At 38.5% G+C, this 13,778-nt stretch overlaps 1 protein-coding gene across 1 annotated transcript; it reads left to right on the plus strand.

Annotated features, from left to right (window-relative positions):
• Positions 1-6,386: 6,386 nt before the first annotated feature.
• FUT9 (fucosyltransferase 9) lies at positions 6,387-9,515 on the plus strand. The gene is made up of 2 exons (XM_010177176.2): positions 6,387-6,415; positions 8,423-9,515. The coding sequence occupies exon 2, from the start codon at positions 8,436-8,438 to the stop codon at positions 9,513-9,515; it is 1,080 nt and encodes a 359-aa protein (XP_010175478.1). The 5' UTR covers positions 6,387-6,415; positions 8,423-8,435.
• Positions 9,516-13,778: the final 4,263 nt, after the last annotated feature.

Consider the following 13,778-nt stretch of genomic DNA (forward strand, 5'->3'; position numbering starts at 1 on the left):
TTGTATCGTCTATATACCGACTTTAACGTTAAGCTTTGAGTCACTGATGTTCTTTTATGAAAGCTAGAGCAGTGAGGATCTCGGTTCAAGTTATTTAGACAACAACTAACAGAACCTGGATAAGGACTCTTGGTCACCATGAGCCCTGTTCATCAACGCTTAGTTACTTCTTTGTTCAGAATAGTAAAGAAATCCAATTCAGTTGGCTGGATTTATAGAACAAATGTCCATCCTTCTACCTTGTGAGGGGAAGAAAAAAAAAAAAAAGTCTTATTTGCAAAGAATATGGACATAGTTTAAAAAATAGGCCTATAAATCACCACCCCTCTTCTCCACTTTCCTTCTGACTATTAGTAAATGTCATACTCCCTTTCAGCCATAGGGCATATTGCCACTGATTTGAGCACTTCAGTTGCTTTCTTTTCTCTCTAGGGTAGTTGTTGTCTTTCTGGCAACTAGTACCCATAACACTTAAGACTTTGCAAATTAAAGCAAGAACATTGGCCTGAGTCCTAAAAAAGCCAGTTATATCAGTACAGATCCCAAACCCAGAGGTATAATACATTTCTTAAGGAAAAGGTGATAGGCAGGCAGAGAAGTGAAATGTTAAGTAGCAATCAGATTATGAGGATTTTATAGTCTTTTTAGAGGCCTCTCAGGCTTTCTTTCTAGGTTACAGAGCTGTCTCAGGAGTTATGCTGCCACTGGCAGAATCCTCCAGACCTGTGCAGTTGTATCTGAAAAAAAAAAAAAAAAAAAGCAGTGTTAAATCCCAATTAGAAATTTTGAGCTTGCCTGTGCAGCAAGATTCAGCACTGTAACTACTTCACACAGCCTCTAGTCATATCTACACAAACAGCTGGTGCTTAGAGCTCCAAAGTCTTGCTTTGCAGCAGAAGTAATGTCCCCTGCAGTAAGTTTTCAGTATCGTGAGCAGGCACCCTCTGCTCTTTCCTCGTTCTCATTTGTCTGCTTTGCATGGGGAGGTGTTTTTCCATTGTACTAGGGAACTATATACTAGGAGATCAGCCAGAAGCAACTGTGATTCCTGAACATGGAGTTTAGCACACATGCACAGTAAACCCTATGATTCTTCTTCTGCCACTTCATGCTCCATCTCTGACTTAGCTCACACCATTTTCACAGCTACTGTGAGTTAAACAGGGTTTTCTGGTGGGCTGGTGGCCATCACAAATATATAGCTTGTGCAGGTATGTTACTCATATTTCAGCTGGTTGGTTGCAGTTTTGCAAGCCAGCCACAAAGCTACTGAAGAGCTCTTTCTGCAGTTCTGGCAGAATCAGAAAGAACAGCAGTTTGCTGTCCCCAAATCACATGGAGAAAGAGACCACTTACTTCTGAAACAGCTTTTCTTTGATCAGCTTCATTTGGTGCAGAGCTTTTTTAGGGCTTTTGAAAGAAGTGTGGACTGGCTTGTGCTGCATAGTTAGGATGAGCTTTATCATCAGGAAGATAAAAAGCACTTTCCTCGCAAGGCAGATAAAGTTTGCTACTAAGCTACAGTGATGAAGAACTCCCATTTCTGTAGCTAGCACAGTATGGAAAGCCACCACTGCGTTCACAGAATGCTATCCGACATAAAGTAGCTGTGATGTGAACAAACCAACGTGGAAGTTAAGGTAAAAAAGGTCCTGTGTCTGCATGTTACCAAGGATGGCAATGCTGGCTGAGATTTCTGATAGCTTTGCATGCATATATTTTCCAGTTGTGCCAGGGAGGGAATGGAGAGTATTCGTGTTCCCTCTGAGACAAACCTAAAAGCTCATAATTAGAAAGTGAGACAACTGCAGTGTGAAGAAAGGTGTCCTGACAGTAATGCCAGACAGTCTGGAAAAGTTCCTTGCTGATAGGATTTTTGGGTAATTCTACTTCTCTCTCTTTTTTTCTTTTTTCTTTTCTTTTTTTTTTTTAATATATGTGGCTGTAGGGGTGGAGATAAGGTCACTCCAGTACAGGTAGCAGTGCTGTAGCCATTTCCCTCTGTTATTCTGAGACACTCTGTGTCCCTGGCTGATGCTTTGTGCTGTACAGTTGGATCGCAGAAAGGACCCACTGAGCTGTTGCCCGAGCAGCTGGAGAGCGACAGTGTGTGACTGCCGCAGGGAGAAGGAGAGGATAAATGACAATCACAGGGGAAGGCTGGGGGCTGCTGAGCCATAGAAGCATGCTGTGTGTTGCACAGCAATTGGGAGAAGGGAGCTGAGAATAGAGTTTTCCTCAGCAAGGCCTGAGGGGACAAGATTCAGAGATTCTCAAAAAAGCAGCAGTACCCCAGCTAGCAACTGACAGGAAGCTTTACATTTTGCCTTTGAAAATAAGGACTTTGTTGTTGATGTCGTCCACCCCATTTTTCACTTTTTCACTGTGTTCAGTCTGGCTATTGCATAGTTTGCAAGACAAGTTTCAAGATGGGGTTGGGCTTTTACTCATTTATTCAGCAATTCTTTGCAGTTTGAGACTGCCAGTTTGTGCTTTTTACAAGAATCTGTGTTTAATATTATCACTGAGCACAAGACTGGAAGGAATCAAGTGAGGTCATCTAGCCCAGCCTCAGAACCTGGGGGCAGAATCTGATCTCTCATTGCTTAGTGGTGTTTGTCTAACCTGTTCTTAACAGTCTGCAGTGATAGGTTCAGCACCATCCCTAAGCAATCTGTCTTAATGGCTACCTGTCCTCAAGGTGTTCTTAGATCATTTTTCTAAAACTGTTCAAAATAAAAACTATCACTGTTGAATAAAATGATTCTATACTCTTCTCAAAGTGCAAATACACAAAACTGGAATCTGAGGTACTGAACAAATAACCCGAAAGCAAAGAAGGTGGAAAGGGGAAGAAAAAGAATGTTGCAAACAATAGAATAAAAATATTCAGCCTGAGATTAGCAGCTCATTCAGCTTTCAGCCTTTAACTGTATGCGGCTCTGTTGAGCCTTTTCATACTGGGCTGCTTTCAGAAATCTGTGGGACAGGCATGGAAAGGCGTGGAAATAAGCTCATGTTTGGATAATGGGGGGAAAAAAATCCACCATTCCAGTTGCAACAGAGGAGGCATAACTGGGAGCAGTGGGAGTTAATTCCAAGAAAAAGAAGCATTCTTCAGTCTCAGAGAGCCAAAGCAAAAGCGGTTTGGGGCATGTCCACACAGCAGTGACTTGGAGATAAGAAGTCATGCTCAGGCTATCCTGAAGCAATCAGTTTTCTTTTAATACTGCAGGTGAAAAAGCTCCAGCTAATTGGAAGTGTGTTCTAAGAAAACAGAGCTCTTAGCACAAATGCAGATATGCCATGGCTGAGGCTGGTGATACATGGCAGAGGACAGAGAGAGCAATTTCAAATGAGCCTTCTTTCTAACAATAACAATTTTTCGCATGTGATTCCCATCAGTTGCCACTGCATTCAGCTCTCCTTTTAATAATGCTGGAGTAGCTACCTAGCTAGTTGTCTGCTTCTAAACAGGCCTGCTTCTGACACCTCTCTTTGCCTCCCTATCCTTCCACTCCTCAATCTTGATAAGTCCTCTGTGCCAGAAATGCCCAGTCTGATCCCATGAGTGATCTTCAGGGACTGTCTTGAGGTTCTTAAGTATTTATTCTTGAGTTATCCTGAGACCAAGTGATGATGAAGGTAAGAGTTAGCCCTGAACACTTAAGAATTCTAAGATGAGAAAAGTAAAAAGTTATTTTCCTATTCATTATCCAGTGTTCATGATTTAAAAAATCTTTGGCCCAGCTTAATTTTTAAAAGAGTGTCCTTTTCCTTTGGAAAATCTCTGTACTAGACTAGTAATGAAAGCTTTTATACTTCAAGTAGTGACATATTCTGGGCTGCTGGCAAAACCTTGAGGATATACCAGAGAAACTGGTGTAAAAATATACCAGGAAAACAGGCATTGATATTATTGACCCAAAAGGCCACATTTTCTCCCTCCTGCAGTGTTGCATAACCAGAAAAAACCACGTCTATCCCTTCTGGAATTATTGAGAAGTCACTGTTGTAATGAAGGCATGATAAAACAGTTTCCATAAAATTCCATTTTATTTCTTAGTGAACGTGATGCATGCACAAAACAGATATATTTTTTCAAGCCTTGCATGGTGTACTAGAGGTTAACATTGCTGGTACCCTCTTACCATCTTCCTGTTTGCTTTGCTACTAAACAGAGTTGTTTGCTGATGGAATGCCAAGTTTTGCACTTAAAAAGGAGCCTTGCTAAGTTTTATATGGAGAAAAATAGTCTTGTACTGATGAAATACTGTACTTTCAACCTGGAAAAAAAGCACCTAGAAAATACTTATTATGCCACAACACTCTGAAAAGTACTTTATAACAAAACTATCAAAAGTACTGAACTCTTCCACTTGGCAAAAGTCTCAGTAAACACATTTCTTTGACAAAGTTTCCTTTTCAGATTCTGGCATGCCAGAGATTGATGGGGGAGGGGATTCGCAAAAAAGGAAATTAGTGATTCTGTGGTAGAAGGAAAGCCATGAAAAAGGAAGGGTGAGCTAAGGTTACTTGGCTGGATGTCTTGTAACAAATCTCTCCTTAGCGTCACCTTTATAGTAAGAATTATAGTGGGAGACTGATGGTTATCAAAGGCACAAAAGAGAATAAGGAAATAAATATGGAAAAGACTCCACATTTTGGAGAATACTGAAAAAAATATTGGATGAATTTTAGTGGACAAACAAAAACCCACAACCTACACTTCCTAGCAGTATGGACAAGTTACTTCTTAAGAAAATACCTTTTGTCAACAGCTGTTTACCACATGCCTTCACTGTACTGCTGTGTGACTATACAGGACTCAGTCTCAAAAGCCATGAAGGCAGAGTTTGCTGGTCCATTCCATAGGTTCCTTAATCTGCTTTATGAAGCACAGAAGTTATTGCATCTGAGGTTAACACTTCATTCTGAAAAATTACTGCTATTCCCAATGTGTGTCTTAATAGTTATTACTGTACTTAACACAAAATGGAATAGAAAATTAGAATTCCATGACAAAATCCTGTCCAGCTCCTCAGGGTATAGGTAAGTGGTATTTTTAAGAGTCTGCTCAGGTCTTTTGCTTCCTTGCAAACCTCTCACTCCACCATCCTAATAGTGATAGCTTCAAAGTGAAGCATGTCAGTGATGCCTATATATCTAATGGGCGTATGAGTTTGCATAGTGAATGGTCAGTTCTATGAATCCAAAGGATGGAAAACTAAAAAGGACGATCTTGACTGTAGGCTACTCTTTTGGTGAAAGTCAAAATCTAAGAACCGTGATCTCAGATCAGGAGGGGGCACATGAGTTTACAGGGCAATAAGGTAATGCAAGGAAACAGATCTGGAAGGTATAAAATAGGTAAACTCACCTGTTTAGTGCTAATGTGAGATATTGATATTGGTACTTTGGGTAGCACAAACAACAAGTGTTTATCCTCACATTGGCACTACAATTCAAAAGCTTCCTACACAAATTCAACACCACAGACACACTAGAATTTCAAGCAGGGAACAGAATACATAATATCTGGTCATTTCCTGTGTAGCAAGAATTGCTGTGGGATGATGCAGGGTTTTTTATTAGTTAGCAGTAGAGCTTAGTGTAAAATAATCTCTATCAAAGAGGCTTGTGTCAAAGGGCTTTTAACTGGTGGGAGACTAAGTTACAAGGCACAATGTTAAGGTCCTTTTCTGATTTCTGATCCATTTCAATCCCTAGAAAATGAACAATCTCTTTGAATAGACACCTTTCCCAACCTATTGTTCAAACTCAGCTCACGCTATCTGTTCAGTGAAAAGCTATACCTATTCTGTGTGTTGATTTCAATAGCACAGAAATGAAGAACAGAATTACATGAAGATCAGCTCAGCCTCTTGTTTTTTTTTCCTTGAGCTTCATCTCCTACAGCTGATCAACCTAAATCCCTTCTTCCTCAGACATCCCATTCTGACTTTCACTATAATAAGGCAGGGAAGCAGCCTTCTGCTCTTGTGGGTCATAATGTCCCCTCTAGACACATTTTCCAGCAAAAATCAACATAGGCTAAAAAAAGCCAATGTGATATTGCTGTAAAACCACATATTTGTTTCAGAGGGACTTAAACTGATGAGGATAAGTGGAAAAGCCAAGAACACGAAAGTTCCTCCCCTTTGCTCCCTTCAGGATCACTTTGCTGAAAGCAGAGAAGACTTGCTAAAATATATCCTAAAGAAAGCAGCCAAGACAAAAGAGTCAGACTTAACATACCATTATATTTTATATAACTGTACTGAGATGCTGGCAGCAGGTCTGCAGGGGAAGCCTCTGTGAGGAGAGACTGCAGCTGCCCCAAGCCAGACAGAGACAGTTCCAGCCAGCTCCAACTGACCCACCACAGGGCACGGCTGAGTCCCCAGACAAGATGGCGGTGCCTCTGGGAAAGAAAGGGAAAGGTAGTGAGGAATGAAGGAAAAAACATGCGAGAAACAACCTTGTGAGTACCAAAGTCAGAGAAGGAGGTTGGGAGGAGGTGCTTCAGGTGCCAGAGTTTGGGAACGAAGGTGGAAGTTGACCCTGGGAAAAAGTTGTGGGGGGAAGGTATTATTTTAACTTTTGTCTTTTTTTCTCACTATCCACATCTATTTTAACTGACAGTAAATTACATTCCTTTTCCCCAAGGTGAGTCTGTTTGCCTGTGACAGTAGTTGGTGAGTGATCTCCCTGTCCTTACCTCAACCCATGAGAATTTAATCTTATTTTCTCCCCTTGTCCTGCTGAGCAGGGGGAGTGAGAGAGTGGCTGAGTGGGTGTCTGACAGCCAGCCAAGGTTAACCCACTACAATAACTAAAACTAGAATTAATACCGTCTGCCTTCCTAAAGCGTGGGGGACATTGTGGCAAAATCCTTTTTCCTCAAGATATAATGTTGGAGTAAAGCTAAGCATGATGTTCTCTCCTTTTTCTTTTCCTGAACAATGAATGTGAAAACACTTTTGTTGTAACTGTAGTGCTACACTCACACATCAGTTTTTACACTCACAAAGCAGCAATGTTGCATTAATGGACCTCTGAATTACATTCTACTATATCTTCATTCTGAATTTAACTACTAATTTCACAGGTTGGAGGAGATGAGCTATGAAACGGGCTTAAAAGGCTTGATACTCTCTTTCTGCTTTCTGTGATTTTTTTTTTTATTATTCATATATGTTTTATATATTTTAAGTATGTATTTAGGGTTGGGATTTTTATAAAAATTTTTGTAGAGCTAGCTAGTAAATATAACAAAAAAACAAATAATTGAAAAATATGCAGAAGGAAAACAGACAAATTTTATAGTTATTGAAATGCACTGTAGAATTACCTACCTACAGTAGGCGAATATATTCAGAACATTTCTTTTTGGTACCTAACTTCTACTCTTTTTTCCTGGTATGTCATAATGCTCTTTACATGGTTAGCTGTTTTTATTTTTAGAACATCTCTGAGTTCTAGAGCTACATTCAGGAGCAAAAATTAGCAATAAGCAACCCCTAATTTTGCTAGGTTTCACAAGAACAATATGGAAGAGAAGTTCTGGAAAGAGATTTATCACTTCTCTCAGGAAGAGATAACAAGAGAGAGGATGGACAAAGGAGGCTATATGAATTCCTCACCCCTTTACCCCCATGGAAAAAAAAAATGTTACCTAACAAAGATGCAACATATCTCTACTTTTCCTAATTTTTAAGACAAGACTGTGGCATAAAAACATAATCAAATATTTAAGAACATCTTTTTATTTATTTTTCTTCATGTGCGAACTATGTGAGGCTGCATATGGGAACAGAGGAGCTGAGAACCTCTATTGCAGCTTTTGTCCCCTAGCTATTTTAGGAGTCCTCTGGAGAAGGCATGAATGTTCATCCCCATGTAGCCATCAGGCATGAAATAGATTTCTAATAGTCTTATTGATTACAAAAAGTTCCAGTCCTTTCCTTTTTCATTCCTGTAATCCTATATCCTCCATAAGTATATCCACAAAAATATGAATGAACCAAATCTTCAGCATATTTTCCCTTACCGAGACCCAAGGACAGAATCAAAGGGTAGTTTTGTCCGTCTTATGTGTCTCTTAAACTCTTGGCCTGGGTTCTAAGCAAAAAGACTTCTCAAGATATATGATGATTTATATCAAGTAGGAGATGCACTAAAATCCTGCTTTTAATTAATGTCAATTAGCTTTTAGCGTGAAGAGAAGTATTGTCACTTTGTCATGTATAGCTTGCAAGACCCTATACCCTCTCCACTCGAAGGAAATTTCTGAGGTTACTACTCAGTGTTATTGAAGTTCTATCCATTTTGATGTTTGACGTCTTATTGCTTTAACGGGACATATATATGTAATTTAATACCTGATGTTATTTTCTCTCTTTCTCTTCCTCTCTTTTTTCTCAGAACAAATTATGACATCGACATCTAAAGGAATTTTCCGGCCATTTTTTATTATCTTCATTGTCCTTGGTTGTTTCATGGCATTTATACTAATTTATATCAAACCAACAAATAGCTGGATCTCTGGTCCTATAGAATCAGCCAGTTCAGTTTTGAAAATGAAGAGCTTCTTTTCTTCCAAAACTGATAATCTTAATGAAACTACTATTTTGATCTGGGTTTGGCCATTTGGTCAGACATTTGATCTAACATCTTGCCAAACAATGTTCAATATCCATGGGTGCCATCTGACTATTGACCGCTCACTATATAACAGATCCCATGCTGTTCTCATTCATCACAGGGACATTAGCTGGGATCTGACTAATTTACCTCAGCAAGCCAGGCCACCATTCCAGAAGTGGATTTGGATGAACTTGGAGTCTCCAACTCATACTCCACAAAAGAGTGGCATTGAACACCTCTTTAACCTGACCCTGACTTATCGGCGTGATTCAGATATTCAGGTGCCTTATGGCTTCATGATGGTCGGTACAAGTTCCTTTACATTTGAAGTGCCAAGTAAGGAAAACTTGGTCTGTTGGGTTGTAAGTAACTGGAACCCTGAGCACGCTCGAGTCAAGTATTACAATGAGCTTAGCAAATACATTGAAATCCATACCTACGGACAAGCATTTGGAGACTACATCAATGATAAAAACTTGATTCCAACTATCTCCACTTGCAAGTTCTACCTTTCCTTTGAAAATTCAATCCACAAAGATTACATTACAGAGAAACTTTACAATGCTCTTCTGGCTGGATCAGTACCAGTTGTACTGGGCCCTTCCAGAGAGAACTATGAGAATTACATTCCAGCAGACTCTTTCATACATGTGGAAGATTTTCTCTCCCCCAGAGAACTGGCAGAATATCTTCTGATGCTTGACAAAAATAACAAGATGTACCTTAGTTATTTCAACTGGAAGAAGGATTTCTCAGTTCATCTTCCAAGGTTCTGGGAATCACACGCTTGTCTCGCTTGTGATCATGTGAAAAGACATCAGGAATACAAGTCTATTGGAAATTTAGAAAATTGGTTTTGGAATTAATGTGTGTGTGTGTGTTGTACTTTTTTGAAGAAGCCAGAAGAAACGTCAGTCCAAGTGGAGAGGAAAGGAAAAGAGAAAAGAAAGAAGGAAAAAAACCCTTTTGTCATGGTTTATAAGCTATCCTCTCTTGGCTACCATATTTATATTTTGTAAGAGATTTTAAAAGATCAGCAGCAGCAGTCATCAATACTCAGTTTTAAATTATAATGTACATACTAATTATGTGCACTGAAGAACATTTGATTGGTTACTATAATTTTTAAAGAAGATTTTCCACACTGTCTGTGAAAAATGTCCCAGACTTACACTTAAAGTAGTCAGGTTTTAACACTCCTTTTTTATTTTTAACATTGCATTTGCTGTTTAATGTATTTGGAAAATGAGAATACAACTTTTAAATGCCAGAGAGAACTTTAAAAACATAATTTGTTGTTCCAGTCTGAAATGTGTGTAATATTTCAACAGTAAAGTTTTTTAGCGGTTCATCTTGCATTTTAAGAACACAGTAAAGTTCAATACCTACTATTATTCTAGTGTGATCAACTGCACCCCTTTTTAAGGGTGATGAACCTAGAAATATAGTTTTTAAAAGGGTATTACAACAGTAGACAGTCTTTGTTTCTAAAAATGAGATGTTTTCTAACAAATAGCTTCACTAAGTTACTTTAGGAATAGGTCTGTTCTTACCCCCCGAATAATAAAGTCAGATAGATAGAGAAAAGATGAACAACCTTAGTGACGAAAGCCCAGATTTATGCAATTTTTGAGTGTATGTAAACGCAACATGTCCTTAAGTCTCATTATGTCTCAAGTATTGTTCACCTGAACCAGGGCTGTAGGTGTCGTTATAATGATACAGGGATAAACAGATTTTAACATAGGCATTTGATTGCATCAGCCTCATGCACTGAATTCAGCTGGTACTAATGGATTTTTAGAAATAGCCTGTTAAAAAATTCTGTCAATTTCGGTATAGATCTGTTCAACTTTAACTGTAGCTGGACAACATGCTGTTACGGTTCATGAATGTGGAAAAAAAACAGTTTATTTTCTGAAAGAAATATGATGAAATTCAGTAAATTTCAGTGTGGTCAGACACTGGAACAGGTTGCCCAAGGAAGTTGTGGATGCCCCCTCCCTGGAAGTGTTTAAGGCCAGCCTGGATGAGGCTTTGAGCAACCTGGTCTAGCGGAAGGTGTCCCTGCGGATAGCAGGGGGGTTGGAACTAGATGATCTTTAAGGTCCCTTCCAACCCAAACCATTCTATGATTCTGTGAATAAGTTAACAGGCTGATATATTCAACCATTCAACTCATTAAGCTAATAAGTTTTGGTTTTCAAAAATATTTTATGTCACAGGTATAAACAAATGCACTCTTAAGAACAACAGTTGCTATCAAAATTTGAATATATAAATAGGTTCTTAAGTATTAAATTTGCTCTGATAGCAAATGCAAAAATGTGATGATTGTCATAATTTTTTAAAAAGTCTGCTTTAAACATGTGTTATTTGATTTTATTATGTTTTTCTTTCAGCTAAGACTTAAATACTTGATTGGTATATATATATTATATATGTACAAAGTTGGTTCAATGACATAAATGTATGGATATGTTTTGGTATCAAGTGAAAGCAAATCAGTTTGGTTTTTCACGTCAAAATGTTACTCACACTTTCTATTTAAAAGAAAAAAAAAAGTAAGTTTAACTCGAAAAACTCCACCTTATGTGATATCTAAGACTCTGATGAAGCAAAGTATTTGATCAAGTGCTTAGGATTAAACTTGCAGACAACAACATTGCTGAAGTAAGGGAATAAAGGATAAACAACAATAACCTTTTAGCAAAAGATAAGGTGATTTATCAGACACTTTTTTTACCACAGGTTGGAACAGAAACACAGAAGGCTGTAAGAATAATGTGGTTACATTTCCAAAACAGAAAACTCGACAGAAAATTCGGTACTACACATAGGGCTACAGCTCGATATATCCTCACTAGATAAAGAGGAGGGGGGTGAGGGGGCCCCCGGGCTCCTCACGTACCCCAAGCCCCCCTGTGCAAGGCACGAGCTCAGGATCTGGGGCTGGAAATGTTATGGAAACACTTGTGCCCTCCCTATGTTTTCAAAAGCTGTTTTCTGATCCAGATATCTATTTATACTATATATTGCTGTTTTTAAAAGCTAGTCTGCAATATACTGTGAACTTCCTAAAGTCACCAGCACTCCAGTACAAAACAAGATGAGCTTATCTTGCAAATTAATGCAATATAATGAAACCTAGTCTTTTCAAAACAAAGTGCTGACATGGATGTAATGTGAGTAGTATTTCTATCATTTCGAAGGCAAGTGGCTATTGCCTACAGTCTGTCCTATACCTTTTGTTTTCAGGAGGCCTGTGGAATTCTCAGTCACTGAAAATGCCACTGCTTTGGCTGGAAAATCTGCTTCTCCTGATGCTGGAATTTGGAAATTTTTCATATTGATCTCAGTGGAAGTACAATCACCTCTTGGTGAATGTGAACAGTCCCTTAATTCATTCCTCATTTTAAATAGCAGGAGTTGTGGTGTGTGTTACAAGGCCTTATGTCAAATCAGACAGGTTTCTTGGCATCAAGATTCAGCCAATAAATTCTAATATTAATAAAAAGTAAGCACAATAATAAGATATATGACTTGTTACTACAAATATCCATCAGTGTATACACAGTTTTTAAATATATGCTAAATTTTATGCCTGTAAATAATGTCATTACATATGTGAGCAGTGAATCCAGTCAGCATGACTAATCTTGGGCTGAATTTAAAAAGAAATGTGAGTCTTTTGATGAAACTGGAAAGAGAGTTGTTCTTTTCACAGAACTCCATACAAAGCATGGATACTTTGCATTCAGGACACATTGTAAAATTTTTTTCAAAGATTAATAAAACAGGAGAGAAATCTAATCCAGATTGAAATGACCAAGAATCATGACCAAATCCTAAACAAAAGGCATGATCCTAGTGCCTCACTCATATTCTGGAAGACTGGGTTGGAACATAAATGAGTCAGGCATTTTATAGAGATTTTAAGGTGATCTACAGCTTTCAAGCCTTAAGCAGTTCTGGATATATAGAGCTCTGATGACAGAAGATGAAGCATCTTCAGGCATGTGCAGTCTAGGTGGTAAATGATGTGAAGCAATAGATGTAAAACATCTGGACTCCGTGTGTGCATAAAGGCAGTCTACCTAGACCTACACAGCTAACTCACAGAAGATTGATTTCAGTCTATATATAACGTTAAGCATTGTGATATCTGTGCTTCTTCAGTGAGCTACCCTCCATGAACAGTTAGCATAAATAAACTCAAATAGTAAATCACTGTGAAGGAGAATGGGCAAAACCAATTAATTACAGAAAGATAAATTACATGGAATTAGTTAAAATAGAGAACAAAATTTTATTTATGCCTTGGTACCACTGGAAAAGAAGAGAGCTGTACAAGAAAAGAAAAATGAAAGATGAGAAATCACACCAATTCTTACTATTTTCTCAACTATTTTATTTCAGGTATTCAGTTTATTTTATTCACCAGCTCACAATAATCTTGTGTATGGTCTTGTCACAAGTTAACTTAGCAGTCGCTGAAGACAGAGAGTAATCATTATTCGTTCTTTTACAATGCCTTCTTTTGGATGTTCTTAGGCTCTCTGTCATGCACTGAGCTATCAACATTACTGCCTTTCTCAGTGTGGAAAATAAGACCCAAAAGAGATCTAATACTAACTGCAGAGGCATTGCTACCCCACTGAATGTGAACAGACATCAGACAAAACTGGCAGCAGATTCTTCTAAAGCAGTTTTCCTTTCATTTCACACTCGATGACCACAGCAGCTCTTGCTCAGTGTGAGCTCGCCATTCCTTAGTGAGTCCTGGTTGCCAGTTTCTTTGAATACCTCTTGCCATCCAAGACGGCTGTACTCACAGTGAACAAGCAGCCTGAGCGAGGCCTGCAGAATGTGTGAGATACATCCAGCAACATATTTGTCTTTTAAGAAACAGATAAAATAAAACAAAAGTTGAACTGAGAGAGCATGAATGTTCATATTTGTACAGTTCATGCAGGCTGAGGAAGATATGGGAAATCAGCACTACTGAGCACACTAAACTGCTGCTTATTGTTTCTAGCTACTCATGTTTGTTTCTCAGGTTTATAAAGAGGATTTTTATAAGAAGAACATAATACATAATTTTCTCCCATCTCTAATCAAGCAAGCTT

This window comes from Antrostomus carolinensis, unplaced genomic scaffold (assembly GCF_000700745.2).
Source record: "Antrostomus carolinensis isolate BGI_N321 unplaced genomic scaffold, ASM70074v2 scaffold411, whole genome shotgun sequence".
In the NCBI taxonomy this organism is placed as follows: Eukaryota; Metazoa; Chordata; class Aves; order Caprimulgiformes; family Caprimulgidae; genus Antrostomus; species Antrostomus carolinensis.

Excerpts from the sequence above, each read along its gene's own strand:
- FUT9 (XM_010177176.2), top strand. The coding sequence starts at position 8,436 with ATGACATCGACATCTAAAGGAATTTTCCGGCCATTTTTTATTATCTTC.